At 42.2% G+C, this 22229-nt stretch overlaps 1 protein-coding gene across 1 annotated transcript; it reads left to right on the top strand.

Moving 5' to 3' along the window:
* The first annotated feature begins 4714 nt into the window (after positions 1 to 4714).
* LOC134225498 (tetratricopeptide repeat protein 7B) lies at positions 4715 to 8085 on the top strand. The gene is made up of 6 exons (XM_062705614.1): positions 4715 to 5009; positions 5103 to 5382; positions 5463 to 6985; positions 7222 to 7460; positions 7530 to 7726; positions 7794 to 8085. Exons 1-6 carry the CDS (start codon positions 4883 to 4885, stop codon positions 7924 to 7926), a joined length of 2499 nt encoding a protein of 832 aa, XP_062561598.1. The 5' UTR covers positions 4715 to 4882; the 3' UTR covers positions 7927 to 8085.
* The last annotated feature ends 14144 nt before the right edge of the window (positions 8086 to 22229 follow it).

Below are 22229 nucleotides of genomic sequence, written 5' to 3'. Positions count from 1 at the left end.
TAATAATTTGAGGTGAAAGCGGAATATCTTTTTCAAAATAAAACTCACCATCCTTTTCGGCAGTTGGTAGATTGACAACTTTTGTTTCATAAGAGTTTAAATTTATCGTAGTAGAATCGGGGTACTTTCTATGCATATCAACTTTACCTGTAGGGAATTGAAGCTGGTTTTCGGCTGTGAGAATATTAGCCTTCAATGACCGTAATGTCTCGTATCCGATGAGACCATCAAAAAATTCATGAAAGTCAAAAACTATAAATTTTGTTTCGATGTACCCTCTATTTGCTCAAAAGGGTTAAATTCCACATATTTATGAGCGATATGATTTCCTCTAATGTTTTTAATTTTATTGGTTGCGTTTCTCTACATTTATCCCAGTTCACATGCTTAGTACTAATATAGTTACGGTTCGCTCCAGTGTCAACCAGAAATTTTAATGGTCCTTTATTGGTAAAATTTTAATAAAGGGCAAAAGTTGTTCACCTTTTCATCATTGATTCCTCGACCAGATGAAAATTTAACTCATCTTCAAGGTTATCAGATGTCTGCTGTTCGGACGCTTCGTCGGGATGAAGCGTGTATGTTTGGTTTGTATCATATGACGCAGATGCATCATAATCATAACTACTGTAGTCAAAACAAAATTGCTCGTTGTAATGGTCCGGTGCACTTTCTTCTATGTTAAAGTTTGGACGGAAGCCGTCTGATCTGGCTCTGTTCGGGAAGTTTTGATTTGGATTCCTGATATGTGCAAATGTGTTGGGTTTTGAAGAAGGTGGGTTAGCTTTATTGGATGCGTTAAAATATGGGGGTCTTTGCGGAAACATTCTTGGGTAATGAGAATGATTAGGCGAATTATTTGTTGAGAAAAATGGTTTTGGGTTATTTAAATGTTGATCAGAGTTGGGTTGTGCTCGAAAAGCTGGATGCATGGGTGGTTTGAAATTAGGTTTGTATTGTGATTGAAATGTTTTTGGTATGGTACCGGTATGGTGTGCATTATCTGATTGCGGTTTTGGAAAATTTTGAACGTATGAGTAATTGCTTTCTTCTAAGCAATATCTCATCGCATCTTTCAAGGTTTTGGGCTGCTTTGCCCTAATAATAGGTCCAAGAGGTGCTCGTAGTCCGGCGACAAATACCTTTAGTCCTATTTCTTGGTAATATTGTTGCTTTGCTTTTTTAACATGGGCATCCATCTCGTTAATCATAAGATGATTAATGAGAAGTGATATCAGGTGCGTAACTTTTTCGTAAAAGTCTTGCACGTTTCCTGTTTGATATAACTTGAACAGGTCTCGGGTGAGCGAGACTTCGTCACGTTTATCACTATAGTGTGAAATTAAATTGTTTTTAATTTCATCCCAGTCTAGCTCGGTTCCATATAGTTCTAACATAGTATCGGCTTCGCCAATAATTTTAGAACGAATGGCTTGGAGCCACACTTCGAATGTTGGGGTGTTACGAACTTTTTCCATTATCGGCATGATGCGATCAACGGATTTAATGAACTGATGCAATTTAAGGGGGTTCCCCTCGAACGGCACAAGGTCTCTTAGTGAGGCTGGTACTTGGAGGCTCTTATGCACTTCCTCTTCGACCGAAAGCACTCTAACATTATTTGATGCTGGTGTGTTCACACGCAGCCTGTTTAATTGAGCAGAGATGCGTGCCATCTCTTGCTCTAAGTGTGCAATTTGTTCGTTGCGGGATGGACCAGCGGTTGCACCCGTTTCGAAATCTTCACTTTCTTCACTAATTTGATTCAATCGTTGATACCTAGTTTCTGGCATTTTGTTACTGTATGATTTTAATAAACTGTCACTATAGATTCACTTCACTATAAAATTTATAATATTAAGCACTATGGTTACGGAGGTAATGTAGGTAGTAGAAGATAGAATAGATTTTTAGAAATGAAAATTGATCACTCACCTTTGAATCGATATTCACTCGATTTCTTGTCCGGTGACCGATAGGGAAGATAGTTGCAGATCCGCTCCGTTTGTTATCCAGTTGTTACCACAAAACTATGATGTCCGTTCACAGTTGCCAACAAGGCGGAAAACACACTTGGTCACTCGCGAAACAGTTCTACTTTTGGGATTCGGTTCCCGAATTTTCTAAACACTTGTCCACAAATCCGCGATATTCACTCGCCGATGGCAAACACTACCGGAACTTAGCGTAAAGAAAATCCGCACGACTGCGCCAATTAAGGGCTTTCTCAATGAAAGACCGTTTTTAAAAAAGGTTACGACAAGACTAACTTTATTTTCCTCTATTCAATTTGAAGAAACCTATCTAACCTACTCAGCAATTTGCCCTGTGGCCCAGATCAGGTGATCGGGGTCCGAAGTCCGTTGGTCGTCGTTGCTGTCCGTGCTGCGTCAGCTGTCTGGGTGCTTCACGATGCATCCATGGTGTCGTGTTCCATTACTGCTAACGTCTGCAGCTTCGTCCCGTGGGAAAGGGTGTTGGAGTCCGTGTGTCCTGTTCGTTAACTTATATATCCAAATAAACTTTATGTGTGGCCTCGAATTAGCAATTATTTAATTTATGTGTGGTTTGATATCGATTATATTAGGGTGGAGTTATTGCAAAAATTTATAACGGCGACACATATATCTTATATAGATATTTTTGGCAGTGTACATCTATATTGCTGTCAAAATGTGCATTTGACAATTAAATTTTCAGCTAAAAGCTCTACTTTTTGACACCGGTGCACTCACACAACCAATCGACATCAGTTGTCAAAAAATCAGGAGTACCAACTTGACCACTATCTCCTTGTCGCCGAGTCTGGCGCTGAGTGCTCGGCGCGGAAACCCAAAGGTGAGAATAAAATTTTGGGGCTTATGCGCAATAATATTCTGTTTTATTCAGGTATCTGGCAACCCCAATCCTACCCACTACGTTTGACAATAGCCAACATCTTTGAGTTTCCCATTGTTCTATTGAAATTGGGTTTCCCACTGACAATTCTATTTTGTAAACAAACCACACTTCCGAAGTGATATTTTCGAAATAGACGTAATTATTTTTCATCATTTTTCAAGAACTTGTGCGAAAGTATGAATGCGAGGTGCTATTTCAACAAGAATATTGATGCTTATGATGCTTATTGATTATGATTACGCCTTCGTATTAAATTAATCGATGATTTTGATGCTGGTATAAGGCATTTTATGAGACAGGTCGAAACAGCTGTTTTTCTCGTGTTTATCTACTTTGGCAATTAGTGGGAGCCCGTTTGTTTGGTAATTTCGCACCGAACATTCCGATGGGTCCCATCATCAATTCTGCCTGTTTTACTTTTCGTCTACCAGGGTTTTAGAACATAATTTTTCATATGATTCTTAAAATGTATCATTAGATAATTCATACCATTGCATTCTAAGCATGAAATGCTGAAGAAAACACGAATGAAAAGTAAAACGTTACAAACATTATTTTGTGTTCGGACCTAACGAAATGTTCACGCAGAATCATACCAAAACAAAACATTAGAAGTAAATAAACGGGCCACCGCGAAACGTCTCATAAAATGGCTTATCAGAAACATGGCCGCTTCGCAGACCCCTGGTTTTATTTGAGACTCTTTATCAAGTGATGAACCTTGTTGTTTGAAATTCTGAACATGTCTGAACATGCTATAAGGCATTTTATGAGACGTTTCGCGGTGGCCCGTTTATTTACTTCTAATGTTTTGTTTTGGTATGATTCTGCGTGAACATTCCGTTAGGTCCGAACACAAAATAATGTTTGTAATGGCCCGTTTACATATTGGCTAGTTCTAGCGGACAATGCACTATCCGACAATACTAGCACGAAATTAGCATAATGTAAACGCTTATTAGCAAGGATAATTCCTGTTTACATTGTGCTAATATCGCGCTAGTATTGTCGGATAGGGGCCGTACACTAATTACGTAAGCAATTTTTCTGGGTTTTTCAAGAACCCTCCCCCCATGTAAGATTTTTCCCATTTTTTATTTATATGGAGCGTAAGAAAATGGCAGCCCCCCCCTCCCCCCATAAGTGCTTACGTAATTAGTGTACGACCCCATAGTGCATTGTCCGCTAGAACTAGCTCATATGTAAACGGGCCATAACGTTTTACTTTTCATTCGTGTTTTCTTCAGCTTTTCATGCTTAGAATCTTGCTTAGAATGCAATGGTATGAATTAGAAATACTATAATAAGAGATCGGCGAAGACGCCATCTTGTTTCCAATCGAACCGTCAGAAGCGGTTCCATTTCGACTTGTTTACTTTTTGCTTCCATAAGAAGCAAGCAAAAAGTTCAAGTGCTGCCAGTATAATTTAAACGATTTTATGCATTTTCATACGTTGCCATTTCGTCAGTTTTTCACTCCGCCGGTCTCTGGTTATAGGGTTGCTAGTATGAATTATCTAACGATACATTTTAAGAATCATATGAAAAACTATGTTCAAAAACCCTGGTAGACGAAAAGTAAAACAGGCAGAATTAATGATGGGACCCATCGGAATGTTCGGCGCGAAATTACCAAACAAACGGGCTCCCACTTATTGTCAAAGTAGATAAACACGAGAAAAACAGCTGTTTCGATCTGTCTCATAAAATGCCTTATTACTCAAGTTGACGAAAAAAGACCAAGTCATTTCCGAACCCTCAGCTGATCTTGCCCTCTTGCATTACAAAACAACAGAGCCAAAACAAAACGGACGATGAGTGGTCACGAGAAAAGAAAATGTCAAACACACGAAAATTATATACGCGGAGGGCGGAGAGTGTTTTGTAATCATAAAATTAAAACTAAATTTTCGATCCAAGTGAAATAAAAATCGATAAAGACAGTATACCAAAATCTATTCAGTGCAAATAACACCAGAACATGACTGGCCGGAATCGAAACCAGGTGACGAAGCTCGAGACCACCATCGAGCAGTGCCGTGGTGATGGAAAATGGCCCCGAGTAATAGAACTGGCCGATGAGCTGAAATCGGGCTATCCACAAGTTGGTGAGTCACTTCAATAAATTCGAATGATTGTTTCTAGTTTCATACATATATTGATTCAATAACATTGCAATACTTCTGGTATTTATTCCATAGAGAGTTTGGCCAATTTTCTGATGGGAGAAGGTAAGCTGGAAAGTTACCTGGAGGAACACCCACCGATCGAGGACAATGTCCTAAAAGCGAGACTCGGTTTGACCGATGCCAAACGGTACTTGAACTCGGTGATTGGCGAGAGCGGTAAGAAAGCGGGAATCGCCCTGGACGCGCACCTGCTGTTGGCAAAATTGTTCTTTGCCTGTGGCCAGTACGATGAGTCGCTGCAGAGCTTTGTGTTGGCGGAGTTGAATACCTTGTCGGAGAAGCACCTGTCGCCGTGAGTATTTGGCATTAAGTCAGTGCAATTCCTATGTGTATCAGCAATTTACATATTTCAAATATGTTCACGCTTTCCAGGCGTAGCATTCGAATCCTGGCCGAGTCATATGCCATTAAGGGGATGTGCTTGGAGAAGAAGGGTGCGAAGGCGCCATCCAAGTTCAAGCAGGCGGAGCAGGAATCGGAGATGATAACCTGTTTCGAGAGGGCAGCGGATTTGGGTATTTTGTACCTCCAAGGTCAGCAACAGCAGCAGCAACAACAACAGCAGCTGCAACAACAGGACAGTAGTGGTCAGGTTGAGGTCCGCCAGATGGGTGCCGTACTGGAGACGGGGCTTCAGCGGGCGCCAATCGTGCTGATAAAGACGGGCAAGCTGCAGAACGCCATTGATCGGTACCGAGTGATGTTGAACGCGGTGGAGACCAAGGCCACTCAGACGTTTAGGCTCACCTTAGCCAGACAGTTGGCAGAAGTGCTGTTGAGAGGCGTATCCGGGACGATTTATACCCCACCGACAAGTTTGGGTTCCGGGAAAAGTGGTTCCAAGAGTAAGAGCTTGTGGGAACCGAAAAAGTACGCAGCCAGACAGCAGTTTATTCCGAGGAACCAGCACGAGGAGACAATACTGCTGCTGCTTATTGCAGAAGCTTTGGCCGTTAGGGATGCTGTCCTATCGCAGAGTCCGGAGTTCAAGGATGCGAGGATTCATTCGCTAGGAAATGCGACCGCTATATACGATTTGATGACGTTAGCTACGGTCCGTTGGAATCAGGTTGGATTGCTGCACGATTCTTTGGAGAAGGCTTTGAAGTTTGCCTTTGGAGAGAGCCACGTATGGAAACAGTACGCTGTTTGTTTGATTTCCATGGGTCGATATAAGCACGCAGTGTGCGCATTGAAGGAACATTCCAAATTGGAACCGATGGATAGTTTAAGCTGTCTTATGGCCGCCAGGTTGTGCTATGAACACCTGGATCAGATCAAGGATGGATTGGCTTTTGCTGAACAAGCTTTGAGTAAAGAAGTAAAGGGGTTGAGGCGGTCTCGTGCCCAGCTGTATGTTGGAATTGGTCTACAGCAAGTGGCGGTATCTGCGACATTAGTTTCGGAAAAGGACCGCTACAATAAGCTTGCATTCGAGGCACTAGAGAAAGCAGTTTTGCAGGATCCAAACGACCATCTATCTGAGTATTACCTGGCTTGCCAGCATGCATTTAACTACAACATCACCGAAGCCCTTCTCCACATTACCAACGCATTGTCCCTCCGAGCCGAACATGCCTCCAGTTTGCATTTGTTTGCACTTTTGCTAACGGCCAACCGACGTCCGAAGGAGGCACTCGGCGTGGTTCAGGATGCATCCGAAGAATTTCCGGACAATCTTAATCTGCTGCACGTTAAGGCGCATCTGGAACTGTACCTAACGGACGTCGAAACGGCACTGGAGACGGTCCAGCAGATGCTGGGCATTTGGCGCGAAGTGTACGAAGTGCAGCTGGCCAATGCCGGAAGCGGAATGGAGCATGACCACGAAAAGCATTCCGATACAAGGAGCGTGCTGCAGATGCAAACGTCGCAGATGTCAGATAAGGATTCAAGTCAGTATACTTTTTTTTAACATCTTTCATAACAAAAACTCACACTAGCGCCTTCAGTTGACATTGTTTTTTTAAAACTTTGTGATACAGTAACAGGATTGGATTTTTTTTTGAAGAAATTGTTCGAACTGTTACGTCTGTGATATTATCTTTGTTCTAACTACTCAAATGCTTCTCAATTTTTTGTACTGAGCTGAGCTTTGACGATACCTTTTTGTTTTCTCCCCTGCTTCCAGATTCGATTCATGCTGCTTCGCTTGCGGCGTCCCGCATTGAGCACGCCCTCAGCGAAGCGGCCAGCTCGCTGAGTTCGTTCAGTCCCCGTCCCGGCCCACAGAAGGCATGGATGATCCAGTTCAAGATATGGCTCCTGCTGGCGGACGTCTATCTGGCCATCGAACAGCCCAACGAAGCGATCAACTGCATCCAGGAGGCAAGCCTGATCAACCCCGTGTCGCACCAGGTCATGTACATGGTACGTCCGATCATTATACGGTTTCAAGCTAACAAGAACTAATTCCTCGTATTTCACTCACATTTTCAGCGTGGTCTAATTCACATCTACCAGCAGCAATGGGCAGATGCGAAGCAATGCTTCCTCAACGCAGTATCCGCCAATCCGTACCACACGGAGGCTTTGCGCGCTCTAGGGGAGGCTCATCTGACACTGGGAGAACCACGTCTCGCGGAGAAGACCCTCAAGGATGCCGCCCGGATCGACCCTAATTGTCCGAAGATTTGGTATATGATTCAGTCAATAGATATAGTTTTCCTTCTTAACTACATTTGTATTCTACGTTCCATGCAGGTTCCTGTTAGGCCGAGTGATGGAGAGTCTTGGGGACTACACGGCTTCGGCCGACTGTATGGCAACGGCGTTGCAGCTGGAACCTTCCTGCCCGGTGCTACCATTCACCTCGATCGCGTTGATATTCGATTAAGGACATCGCGAACGGAAGAGAATCGCAATACCATATGTGTTTTCGTTAACTAATTCTAAGATTTGCTTGACAAATGGGATGTCCATTGTAACTGTCTTTCTGTATTTTCATGGTGTTGATTATAATATCCAGGTGTACGTGTATTAATGTTACAATCTTCTCTCGATTTTAATATTATTGGGTATGTGTGTCAATGTAATTTTTCGACTTCTGTGATTATTTATAGGTATGTATTACAGGCATACCTCGATAGTACGTACACCTCCGTAATTTTAGTGTACGTACTATCGAAGCGTACGTACATATATCGAAGCAAAAAAATATCGAACAAAAAAAATGTTTTGCCTTTCTATTTATTTGGGAGTGGTGTAATGTTTATAAAACCACTCGGAAGCCAAAATTTCGATAGAAGGCTCTGTATTCTAAGCAAATTTATATTTGATATAGTACACAACGGACCAGCATGACTAAGATTTTTCTTGAAATGGTGCCTACATGTAGCATTGCGCAAAATTATCGTCCTTGCAAATGTGAGGCTATTGTTTTTATGAAATATTGTATGTTAATGCTTCGGAACATCCATAAATTACGTGATATTCGTAACGTTAAAAAGATATGTTACACATCATGCATAATTATGCATGTAACTACAAAAAGTGACGATTGGGGGTGGCAGGGTTGGTCATTTCTCACACTTCGTCTTGAAATGTGTAGAGAATTCACAAATAAAGAGAAGTGTATTGATTCACACTCGAGAGCGTTCACACGTACGTGTGATTGAAGCCGAGAGAAACATGATCGATAAAGAGTGAGAATATTTTCGGTCGCGTGTGTTTTGATATGGTGTATAAAGTGGTCTATGTTTAGGCGTTCACAACAGCGTATTTACATGGAAGATTTAGAATATAGCCTAAATGTATGCATTTTGGTAAACAGCAAATTACCATTTTCCTGTCCTCTTTACACTTGTGGACTTGTGCGACGAAGAGTAGGTACTACACACGCTCCTTCATACAAAGATAAAGTGTATTTCTGCACAATACACTCGGATAACAGATCGAGAAAAGAGAAGTTTTTACACCTTCTCTTGAATACTCCTCAGAGCGAACCAACCCTGGGGGGTGGATCACTCACAACATTTTTACGTGACGTATTTTATGGATTCCACCTATAGATTTTATGTAAATGAAAAGCTTTAAGCTTGTCCTTAACTGTCACTGTCGTTGTGATTCTATTGGCTCCATTGACGCTTCCTTACCAAAGCGACAAACTCTTAGCTATAGCAACAAACGCATCCACTAACCTTACAGATTATTTCCAAACCTCTTTCGCTCCTCTTTGCTGTGAGAATACATTGGTTCCTCCAGAATGCGAATGTTTCACCTAAAATTAGTCCTCCAAGTGTTGGTACATTGCTCCCATAGTTGCGGTAATTTTTAATTTGCGTTCCTATAGTTGCGAATCCCATTGTTTTCTCATGGAGCTCGCAACTATAGGAACACTGCCGCAACTATTGGTGCAAAGGTGATAAAATAATAAAGTAATATAATGATATTTACCGATTTATATCGAATTTCACGTCTGCAATTTGTTGTTTTGAGTTATGGTATGTCAATAAATCGATCAGCGAAGCAGGTTGCTGCGTTAAAACCACAATTTTTGCGTGAAGTGCACTACCGCAACTATTGGTACACCCACAACCATCGGACCGTTTACCCTATAATAACATGCAATGCATGCTGGTTCTTTAATTTATTCCAAAAAATATTTAAAAACCTGTCTTGTTGTACGGATAATTTGCAGACACCCTGTAGAATCATTTATGCCTTTCTTGTTCAACAATGTGTAACAAAAAGGCTATATACTCCAAAACCCATTTTTTTATAGGAGGCCTAGAGGACCGACTTTTGTATACTTGATCGGTACCAGCTTGATGAATTGAGGTGGTGTCTGTCAATAAGGTATTTCAATCTAAATCATTGGATGTTGATCTACTGAACTAGTTGAACTAGCGTGGATCTCTGGCCAAAAAGTGCGACGTGGGATAATTTTTGGCAACATGGCCACTTTTCAACACATTCTCGGCCAAACATAAAGATACTTTTTTTTTCTGAAAATGTGGGTGGCTTCAGGAAACTAAGAAATTACTCCAAGAACACCCTCTGAAATTCTACTAGAATTTTTCCGTATTTTAGTTTGAAATTATTTCAAAACTTTATTTGAAATTTATTTTGATATTCAAAATATTTTCCTCTGAAAATTCCTTAGGAAATTCATTCAAAAAATTTCTTATTTTCAAATTTCTACTAGATTTGTTTCAGATATTCTTCTAGGATTTTTTTTCGAGAATATCTCTAGGAAATTCCTAGGTAAATCCATCAAGATTTTTCGAAACTCAAACTCAAACCAAGAAATCCATCGCGAATTTTTTCAAAAATTACTTTAGGAAATTATTCAGGAAACCCTTTCGGATACTCCTATTCTTCCTGAAAAAGGAACTTCCCGGAGCAGTTCTTGAAGGAATTTTCTGCAGAATAATTTGAGAAAATTCTGTGGGAATTCCGATACGAAATCCCGGATAATTCTTGAATAACTTTTCGGGAGAACTATAAAAAAGATTTCTGAAGAAGTTCTTGAAGTTCTTGAAGGAAATTATTGGCGGGTTTTTGGGAGAATACATGGAGGAATTTCTGGAAAAAAAAGTGTGAGAGTTTCTCGAAGAATTTTCGGGGTTGTTGTTTTAAGGTGAATCGCGTTAAAGTCCAATTAAAAATCGACATAGCGCTTTAAAGGACACATAACTCGAAAAGTAAACGACAGGCAAAAGCGGAAAGTAGTTTTTCACCTTTGCTCACTTGCAGCATACACGAAAAAATGGTTCACAGATGTGCTAACCGCCTAAATATTTACATTTGTGCGAGCAAAAACGCGAGGTGAGGGATAGCACGGCCATTGTGCCTGCCATTTTTGGACGCCGCCGTAACTCACCTTAAGGTATTGCTGCAAATTCCTGGGAAGGGAAAAAATCTCGGAAAACACTCGGATGATTTTTTAAAGAAATTTTAAGTGAAGTACCGTAGAAATTTTGAGAATGACTGCAGGATCTTCCGGGAGAATCCCTTAAATAATTTTCAGAGGAATTTCAAGGGGAATTTTTGTTTTTGAAAAGTTTTTTGAAAGAGAGTTTTGACGAAAGAGTTTTAACCACCACACCACTGCCACTGGCTGAAAATGATCTATCACGCCTCACCGTCGATAAAATTTCAATCGGCGCACAGGTCTAGATAGAATATCAAGTTAAATCATGTATGGAATTTTCGACCAAACTACCAAGGTATCCCAGGAAGAACCCTTGGGAGAAACTACTGTTCCAGGATAAACTTCTTCGGAAATCCCAGTAAGACGTCTCAGAGGAAATTTTCGACCAAAAATTTTCCTCATTTTAGTAACGCTGCTAATTTGTTTCTCAAGAAAAAAAATGTTACCGACAAGTGGATAGAATGGAACTAAACTTAATGTAAACTTAATTAAACAGTAAAATATCTTGCCGAAAATTCAATTTTATGAATCACCATTCCCATGATGGAATTAATTTACTCCTCGGGAAAATACTGTCTGGTCTATCAGGTGAACTAATGCACGGGGAAAGGTTCTAGAACTAGAACTAATTTCCTTGATAGATAAAATAATTCACAAACATAATAACTGTTCAATTAAGTGGATAGCTAATCTGCTTTATAAGAAAATCATACCCATAAAATTTCTTATGCCGATGACATACTCACGCGAGTGCGTGTGCGAACGCGTCCAAGACAAAAGAATTCTTCTTGCTGATATTCAGCTTTATGAGGGCTTGGACGCGCTCCGCATCGCTCAGCTGTTTCAGATGTTCCTTCAATTGTTTAAAATGATAGTATAATATGTGTTATGTAAGACTGGCAAACATTTATGACACGCTGCTTTTTCAAAGTTTTGCTACTAAATTCGTTATAAGCTCACGATGGTGTTTAAATCAGTTGTGAAATTATTACGTAACATATGAAGGACCCCCGCATGTGCCATGATCAAAGCATATTCAAACTTTTACTAAAATCGTATAGAAAACTGAACGATTTTTTTTTTGTACGTACTATTGAGGTAAAATGTATGTACAATCGAGGGTACGTACTATCGAGGGTACGCACTATCGAGGGTACGTACTATCGAGGTATGTCTGTATTATATCATATTTAAAAAGCAATTATAGGTGTGTGTGAATTCATCCATGTATAGCTTAAGGCAAAATATAATAAATAATATTATCAATACGACATTACATATTGTCAAATATGAAAAAGGTGAATTATATGATTTTTTTTTAATATTTACAGTAGCTGTACGACCGTAATCAGTTTAAATTCAATTTTATTGGCATATCGGTCTCGATGCTACTCGTATAGAGGAAGGGAAGCAGCGTGTGTGCGAAAGCAGATGGGAAAGAACCGGAGTCTGAATGTTATCGCTAGGCAGCGACAAGTGTGAAAATGGTTTGAAAGGTGTTGAAGCACAGAGAACAGACGTTCATCTGACGTAGCAAAGTTGTGTAACACTTTGTACTGGTCATTTTAAAGTATGTCGTTATGCCCTCGTTGCGCGGTGCTAGTGTGCTAATAATGTTGGTGAAAATTTTGCCGTATTTTACTTTTTAGCGCTAGTGTTGGTTAGTGTCCAGTCCGTATTGTCACTAGATAACAGTATCACCTTGTTTACGTAGTGTAAGCCAACGCCATCGGTTTGTAAGATTGAGTTTGTGTGTCGGGCAGTCTGCGTTGGTGGCGCTGCGGACCTTTACAACCGTTTTCAACCAAATTTTGTATGGGCCTCCATGTCTGTTCTCTGTGGTGTTAGCCTCATGATATACGAATGCAAAAATGGTAACCTGGCTTAGAAACCTCGCCCTAACTGTGGAAGTGTAGAATGAACACTAACCTGCGAGACGGCTCTATCCCAGTGTGGGGATGTAATGCCAATAAGAAGAAAAAAGGTTCCTTAATCGCGGTCGATTTTGTCAAGCTTCCTTATCGCGAGTTACTTCTTCCAAATCGTGACTGGGAAACATTTCAGATCCACCCGGAGAAAGATTCAAGCTGCCGTTAATAATGTCGGTGGAAAAATGCGTTAGAATGCACGTCCGCGATTCAAACCACCAACTCCCCCCTCAGCCCACCACCACCGATGGTACCGCCATACCCACTAAAAAGACCGCTAGACTCCTAGACATCAACTTCGAATGAAAGACCGGAAGCGACCGCCCCACAAGGTTGCGAGTCGCCAATGCCATCATCAACAGCCTACTACTCTACGAGTCGGATTTGACAAGCTTGAACCTTCAGAATGTCCTCACAATGCTTGCACCTACGTTCAACCAAGCCATCAGGATTATCTCCGGACTCCTTCCGCCGAGACCCGGGTGTCGACCCAGATCTCAGGTCAATACCAAAATGCAGTACAGTGAATCACTTCTTATTTCGATACTTTATAGACCTGATCTTATCTACTACATTCTTCTCCACCTCTACTCTCCAGGTGTGTAATCATAAATATAATAGCCCTGTTTGTCTGTCCGGTGACTAGCCAACCGGACGCAGCACGTGAGGAAATTCTCACAAAAAATAAAATATTTGACACTTCAATTCTTTTTTATCAGATGCTAGGAAGGATGTGACAATTGAATTGAGACTGCCTTGTTGTTTCCTCAGTCGGTTGCTTTGACCAGGTGGTGTCCAGTGCTTCCGAATATTTTTTATGCGAAATCCGCCGAATAATATATGTAAAAAAGTCATGTTTTCTCGTTCATTTCTTCCATTATGCGTAATAAAAGAGGCTATGTACTATCAGCCGAAAGTTTTTACATGTAATTAGATAAGTTTCACAGTGAAATGAATAAAAAGTTGGTTGATAATGCCTCAAACTGAGAGTTTTAAATTTGCATAACCCCTGACAATCATGCAAACATAATTTGCAGTCTAGCATAAATTCATTTTATCCAAAAAATCAAAAAACAAGCTTTTGAATTTTGTCATAAATTTCAATTTGATTACCCAGCAACACGGCCAAGGTAACAACAAGCTGCCCTTTTGAAAATGTGGTACCGCCGATCGAAGTAAACGATTGTCATTTTCACCCAATCAGCAACCGGTACGATTTTGACAGAAAATCGGTACGATTTTTAATGACTAATTGGCACATCCTATCCTATCCTAGATCAGATGCAGAAAACAAAACCAGTGATAACCTTAGACAACCAGACACAGCATTTGATAAAAAAATTACAGACAACAGACATTGAACTTTTTTTTCAATGCAGAAAAGAATCTAAGCACTTGCCATGGGCGTTACTGCGTCCACAAATAAACTAGTAAAAGTATAATGAATTGAGAACTTCATATTGTTGATACTTAGATAAATATCATCCACATCAAACTATTTTTCACTTACTTACTTACTTATGGATCCTGTACACCTCCGGCGGTGCAAAGGGCCGACTAGAAAGATCTCCATCCTGAGCGTTGCCCGGCTATCGCTTTAACCTGTTGCCTGGTTAGATTTCGGTCGACTTCTTTTATTTCTTTATTGAGGCTTCGCCGCCATGAGCCTCTGGGTCTGCCTCTGCTGCGATGTCCCGCAGGGTTCCAGTCTAATGCTTATTTACAAATTTCGTTTTCGCCCTACGTAAGGTGTGGCCGATCCATCCCCGTTTTCATTCCCGAATTTCTGGTGCTATCGGCCTCTGGTGACAACGACGATGGAGCTCGTTGCTTGAGATCCAGTTGTGAGGCCACCGGGCACGAACTATGTACCGCAGGCATCTGTTTATGAACACCTGCAGCCGTTGAGTGTTCTCCACTGATACACACCATGTTTCGCTAGCGTATAACAGCACAGATTTCACGTTTGAGTTGAAAATTCGTATTTTGGTGCGTTCACTTAACTGCCTGTTTTTCCAGATATTTCTTAAACTCGCAAAGGCAGCCCTTGCTTTCTTTATCCGTGCGCCTATGTCGATCTTGGTACCGCCGTCTGACGCCATTTGGCCACCAAGATATTGGAAGCTTTCAACATTCTCCACTGGTTGCCCGGCTACTGTGAAACTGGAAGGAGTCACCGTGTTTACATCCAACGATTTGGTTTTGTTGACGTTGATGACTAGACCTGCCGAAGAGGAGCGCTCGGCAAGGTCGTTGAGCTTACTCTGCATATCAGAGCGCCGTTGCGCGAGGAGTGCAACATCATTCGCCAATTCGAAGTCATTTAGGTGCTCCATGGTTATAGGCTGCCATAACAGCCCGCGGTTTGGTTCACGGTCAATCGCATCTACCAGAATCTCGTCGATTACGATGAGGAACAGTAACGGCGATAGAATACATCCTTGCCTCACACCAGCTACGACCCGGATAGGGTCGGACAAGACCCCATTGTGCAGCACTCTACACGAGAAGGCCTCGTACTGTGCCTCGATGAGGCCGATGATTTTCTCAGGAACTCCCTTGCGTCTCAGGGCGTCCCACATATTCTCGTGATTGAGACGGTCGAAAGCTTTTTCGTAGTTAATGAATACCAAGTAAAGGGACTCTTGGAATTCGTTGACCTGCTACAGAATGATGCGGAGCGTGACAATATGGTCCACACAGGATCTTCCGGCACGGAATCCGGCTTGCTGCCGCCGAGAGTCGCATCGATCTTCTCCTGAATCCGGGCTAGGATAATTTTGCACAGAACTTTGAGAACGGTACACAGCAACATAATTCCTCGCCAGTTATCGCATACAGTCAGGTCACCCTTTTTGGGTACTTTCACTAAGATACCGAGCATCCAGTCGACCGGGAAAGTTGCGGTGTCCCAGGTATTACGAAATAAACGATGCAGTAGTTGAGCGGATGTCATGGGGTCAGCTTTGACCTTCTCGGCTGATATTCGATCGACCCCTGGGGCTTTATTCCATTTCATGCTTTGGATGGCTGTTTGAATCTCTAGCAGTTATGGAGCTTCGGTATTGACGCGTGTTATACGTCGGATCCTAGGCAGATCATGCCGAGGTGGTGATGGCCTGGCTGGCACTTGAAAAAGTTGCATCGTTGCATTCATCTTCGCCCCGCTTAAGCGTCGTGAGATATCGTAGAGGAGGCGAATGACCCCGGTTGCGGAGGCTCTCTCTCCTTCGTCGGCCAGAGAGTCTGCCCACGCTCGCTTGTCCCGTCGACATGAGCGTTTTACTTCCTTCTCAAGAGCCGCGTATCGTTGACGGGCTAAGACTTTGGCTCCTCTGGTTTTTGATCGCTCTATCGCGGCTTTGGCTTCTCTTCGCTCCTCTATCTTCCTCCAGGTCTCATCGGTGATCCATTGTTTTCTCTGGGTGCGCAGTTCGCCCAGATGGTTCTCGCTGATGGCGATGAAGGCATTCTTGATGGCGGTCCATTGGTCTTCCACGCTGCCACCTTCCGGAATATCTACAGCACGCGTCTCTAGTTCTTCAACGAAGGACCGTTTCACCGTGGCATCTTCCAGTCGGCGTGTGTTGAATCGTCGTCCAACTCTTTCCTCCTACCGACGCATCCGCGCAATGCGCAGCCGTATTTCGCCGATGAGGAGGTGATGATCAGATGCGATATCGGCACTACGTTTATTCCGTACATCAAGAAGGCTCCGTTTCCATTTTCGGCTGATGCAGATGTGGTCGATTTGATTTTCTGTAAAGCCGTAACGGGAGATCCACGTGACCTTGTGAACCTATTTTTTAATCTTTTATTGTACAATGAATTGAAAATCAAAACTCCTATCGCAATTCTTTAAAAAGATTCATAATGTAGTACAATCAAGCCGTAAAAAATTTAAATTTCTAAACCTAATTCAATTCAAGTCCAAACTAACATTAATCCAATTAAAAAGGAAAGAAGTGCAAATTCAATCTAAATGCAATCTAATTCAATTCAGATCCAATTTAAATCCAATCCAAATTAAAACAAAATCCAATTCAAATCCAATCCAAATTAAAACAAAATCCAATTCAAATCCAATCCAAATCCAGTTCATATAAAATTCAAATCCAATAAAAATACAATGCAAATCAAATCCAGTTCAGATCCAGTCCTAATCCAATCCAAATCCAGTCAAAATCCATTTAATCCAGATCAAATTCAAATCCAATCCAAATCAAATCCAAATCCAATTCAAAATCCAATCTAAATCCGAATCAATTCCAAATCAAATCCAATTAAAATCCAATCCCAATACAATCCAAATCCAAAAGAATTCCAATCCAATTTAAATCCAATCCAAATCAAAACAAAATCCAATTCAAATCCAATCCAAATCCAGTCCAAATAAAATTCAAATCTAATCCAGATCCAGTCCTAATTCAATCCAAATTCAATCAAAATCCATTCAAAATCTAATCCAAATCCAATATAATATCCATATTCCAATCCATATTTAATTCAGATCCAATTCAAATCCAATCCAAATAAAATCAAAATCCATATCAAATTCCATCCAAATCCAACCCCAATATAATAAAAATCCAATTTACAGTATCCCCCCGCTTATCCGGACCTCGCTAGTCCGACGACTCGTTAGTCCGGATCTAGCTAATTCGGAATTTTCCGGATTAAAAAGTATCAACACCCATTTAAACACATTATGCTGTCAGTTTTCAAAATTGTGCTGTGATTTTGTTTTGGTTCATTTGTATGGATTTGACAGTCGGATTAACGAGAGAGAGAGAGAGAGAGGTCATACATTTGTCGGATCAGCGGGGGTATACTGTAATCCAATTAAAATTCAACCCAAATCAAATACAAATCCAATCTTGATCCAAATCCAATCCAAATGTAATAAAAATCTATTATTATTTATTCAGACTAAGGCCGAAGTGACCTGTGCGGTATATAAGAGTCTTCTCCATTCGGCTCGGTCCATGGCTACACGTCGCCAACCACGCAGTCTACGGAGGGTTCGCAAGTCATCTTCCACCTGATCGATCCACCTTGCCCGCTGCGCACCTCGCCTTCTTGTGCCCGTCGGATCGTTGTCGAGAACCATTTTCACCGGGTTACTGTCCTACATTCTGGCTACGTGCCCGGCCCATCGCAGTCGTCCGATTTTCGCGGTGTGAACGATGGATGGTTCTCCCAACAGCTGATGCAATTCGTGGTTCATTCGCCTCCTCCACGTACCGTCCGCCATCTGCACCCCACCATAGATGGTACGCAGCACTTTCCTTTCGAAAACTCCAAGTGCGCGTTGGTCCTCCACGAGCATCGTCCAGGTCTCGTGTCCGTAGAGGACTACCGGTCTAATTAGCGTTTTGTAGATTGTCAGTTTGGTACGGCGGCGAACTCTATTCGATCGAAGCGTCTACGATTTCCAGCCACTATGCGTCTCCGAATTTCTCTGCTGGTGTCATTTTCGGCAGTCACCAGTGAGCCCAAGTACACAAATTCTTCTACCACCTCGATTTCGTCACCACCGATGCAAACTCGCGGTGGGTGGCTCACATTGTCTTCTCTTGAACCTCTTCCTATCATGTACTTCGTCTTCGACGTGTTGATGACTAGTCCGATCCGCTTAGCTTCCCTCTTCAGTCTGATGTAGGCTTCCTCCATCTTCTCAAAGTTACGTGCCATAATATCTATGTCGTCGGCGAAACCAAATAGCTGGACGGACTTATTGAAAATTGTACCACTCGTGTTAATCCCTGCTCTTCGTATTACACCTTCCAAAGCGATGTTGAATAGCAAACACGAAAGACCATCACCTTGCCGTAACCCTCTGCGGGTTTCGAAGGGACTCGAGAATGCCCCTCGAACTACGCACATCACCCGATCCATCGTCGCTTTGATCAACCGTATCAGTTTATCCGGAAAACCGTGTTCGTGCATTAGCTGCCATAGCTGGTCCCGATCGATTGTATCATATGCGGCTTTGAAGTCGATGAATAGATGATGTGTGGGCACGTTGTATTCGCGGCATTTCTGCAGTACTTGGCGAATGGCAAACACCTGGTCCGTGGTGGAGCGTTCGCCCATAAAACCCGCCTGGTACTGCCCCACGAACTCCCTTGCAGTTGGTGCTAGTCGACGGCATAAAATTTGGGAGAGTACCTTGTAGGCGGCGTTCAGCAATGTGATTGCGCGGTAGTTGCTACAATCCAGCTTATCGCCCTTTTGTAGATGGGACACACGACACCTTCCATCCACTCCTGCGGCAAAACTTCCTCCTCCCAAATCTTGGTAATGACCCAGTGCAGCGCTCTAGCCAGTGCCTCACCACCGTGTTTAAATAGCTCCCCTGATAGGGGGTAAACCCCAGGAGCTGTTTTGCTATTGAGCCGGCCAATCTCCTCCTGGATTTCCTGGAGATCCGGAGCCGGTAGAATTATGTCCTGCGCGCTTTCTCCCAGGTCCATCACCATACCGCCATCTTCGTCTGCCACATCGCCATTCAGGTGTTCTTCGTAGTGCTGCCGCCACCTTTGGATCACCTCACGCTCGTTCGTAAGAAGGTTCCCGTTTATGTCCTTACACATATCAGGCTGTGGCACGTGGCCCTTACGTGAACGGTTTAACTTCTCATAGAACTTTCGTGTGTTATTAGCGCGGTACAGTTGCTCCGTTTCTTCACGGTCTCGATCTTCCTGCTGGCGCTTTTCCTCCGGAAAATCGAGTTTTGTCTGTTCCGCGCCTGTTTATATCGTGCCTCGTTCGCCCTCGTGCGGTGTTGCAGCAATCTCGCCCATGCTGCATTCTTCTCTTCCACTAACTGCTCACATTCGCCGTCATACCAGTCGTTTCTCTGATCCGGGGGCACCGTGCCAAGTGCAGCGGTTGCGGTGCTACCAATGGCGGATCGAATATCTCTCCAGCCATCTTCAAGAGACGCTGCGCCTAGCTGCTCTTCCGTTGGAAGTGCCACTTCCAGCTGCTGCGCGTATTCTTGGGCTAGTCTACCGTCTTGTAGCCGCCCAATGTTAAGCCGCGGCGTCCGACTTCGACGCGTGTTGTACACCGTCGAGAGTTTTGAGCGCAGGCATACTGCAACGAGGTAGTGGTCGGATTCAATATTCGCACTGCGGTAAGTGCGGACGTTCGTGATGTCGGAGAAGAATTTACCGTCGATTAGAACGTGGTCGATTTGGTTTTCCGTTTCTTGGTTAGGTGATCTCCATGTGGCCTTGTGGATATTTTTGCGGGGAAAGAAGGTGCTTCGGACTACCATTCTAAAAATCTAATCCAAATCAAATCCAGATCCAATCCCAATTTACTCAAAATTCAATCCAAATCTAATCGAGATCTAATCCAAATCCAATGCAAAATCAATCCAATCCAAATCCGATCCACATTTTATCCAGATTAAATTTAAATCCAATCCAAATAAAATCAAAATCCAATTCAAATTGAATCCAAATCCAATCCAAACCCAATCTTATCCAAATCCAATTTAATTCAACTAAAATAGAATCCAAATCAAATCCAAAAGAATTCCAATCCAGTCCGCAAATCGTCCTCCACATGATCGATTCACCTTGTCCGCTGTGCACCTCGCCTTCTGTTCCCGTCGGATCGTTGTCGAGGACCATTTTCACCGGATTTCTGTCTGACATTCTGGCTATGTACCAGGCCCACTGCAGTCGTTCGATTTTCGCGGTATGAACGATGGATGGTTCGCCTAATAGCTGATGCAACTCGCGGTTCATTCGCCTCCTCTACGTATCGTCCGCCATCTGCCGCAGCACTTTCCTTTCGAAAACTCTCAGTACGCGTTGGTCCTCCACGAGCATCGTCCAGGTCTTGTGTCCGTAGAGGACTACCGGTCTAATGAGCGTTTTGTAGATTGTCAGTTTGGTACGGTGGCGAAGTCTATTCGATTGAAGCGTCTTGTGGAGTCCAAAGTACGTACGATTTCCAGCCGCTATGCGTCTCCGAATTTCTCTGCTGGTATCATTTTTGGGAGTGAGCCCAAGTAAACAAATTCTTCTACCACCTCGATTTCGTCACCACCGATGCAAACTCGCGGTAGGTGGCTCACATGATTTGTCATAAATTCAAGAATTTTTCAGATCAACGACTTCTAGGGGAAACAGTGTTTTTTATGTACATATACTTAAAGCCCGAAAATCACTTTAACATGGTCAAAACGTGAATCGAACCAATCGCAATGTTCACAAGACTTGTAGAGCACACCAAAAGCTTCCGTATAGAGGTTGTTGCCATAGTTTTCGGCGTTTATATCTCTTTTAAGATTTTTTTTTTCAAAATTGAAAATAGCCCAAAAACACAAAATCGATTTATAAGCCAACTCGAAATTTTATCCGAATTACCTGAAAACTTGACATGAGGCTTATTTTAGCATAAGAATTGTGATTTTGGGCTGACCGGTTGAATTTTTGATACTCTTTGAAAACATGAAGAGGTCTATTGTTTATGTTGCATTCCCAGTGCACTCGTATTGGTGAAATATGTGACAAAGATGGCGTAGCTTATAATCATCGTGCAAAAAATATTGTTCGCACTTTTCGAAATTTTTGAGCAACCCTATCGGTGAACCCAACATAAATCGAGCACCTCCTGTTCAGATGACCCCTCGTTCTTTTATGTCATTTACTGCCTTTGCTGCCAACCGCACGAAAAAAATAACCGTGTGGTCGATTATGTGTTGCCAGAAAAGTAGCGATTTAAAAAATCAATTGAAATAAAAAAATAAAACGATGCTTGATAGAACGCGTGTTTAAAGAAACTATTTTTGAATTTAATTTTAATTGGACTCATAGAAAAGTTCTTTAAATTCTTCATGGTAGAAGTTTGATTTTATGAAAAATAAGCGTCAACCTCGTTAATTGGGTTGTTTAGCTCAGAAAAATATCGAGTTTTTTGCAGTTTAACATAAAGAGCATGCTCTCCTGATCTCCAACATATTTTTATTTTGCTGGTAAACCTTTTATTTACATTTTTATACAGCAAACAATAAGCCATTCCAATCGATAGAATGACACTAACATTCATAGAATGACAGTTGGCCCATGCAGCATAAGAACAAATTTTTAGCCCCATATAAATTTAAAATGCAAATTAAAAATAGTTCCGGGGCTCCAAAAATTCTGAAAAATTGGGGTTAGGCTCAGTTTTTTATGCAGATTCAGAATATGTTAAAACATATATACCCCTAAACAACCCAATTTCGTATCATGCGAAGAAAACCATCACCTGGCACCCCTGCGAAGCTGTCACTTTTTTATGCTCCCGTCGTGTCGTCGCTGGCTTGTCGTCGTT

This window comes from Armigeres subalbatus, chromosome 3 (assembly GCF_024139115.2).
Source record: "Armigeres subalbatus isolate Guangzhou_Male chromosome 3, GZ_Asu_2, whole genome shotgun sequence".
Taxonomy (NCBI): Eukaryota; Metazoa; Arthropoda; class Insecta; order Diptera; family Culicidae; genus Armigeres; species Armigeres subalbatus.
The sequence above is the reverse complement of the archived record's forward strand: the minus strand, read 5'-3'. Positions and strand labels throughout refer to the sequence as shown.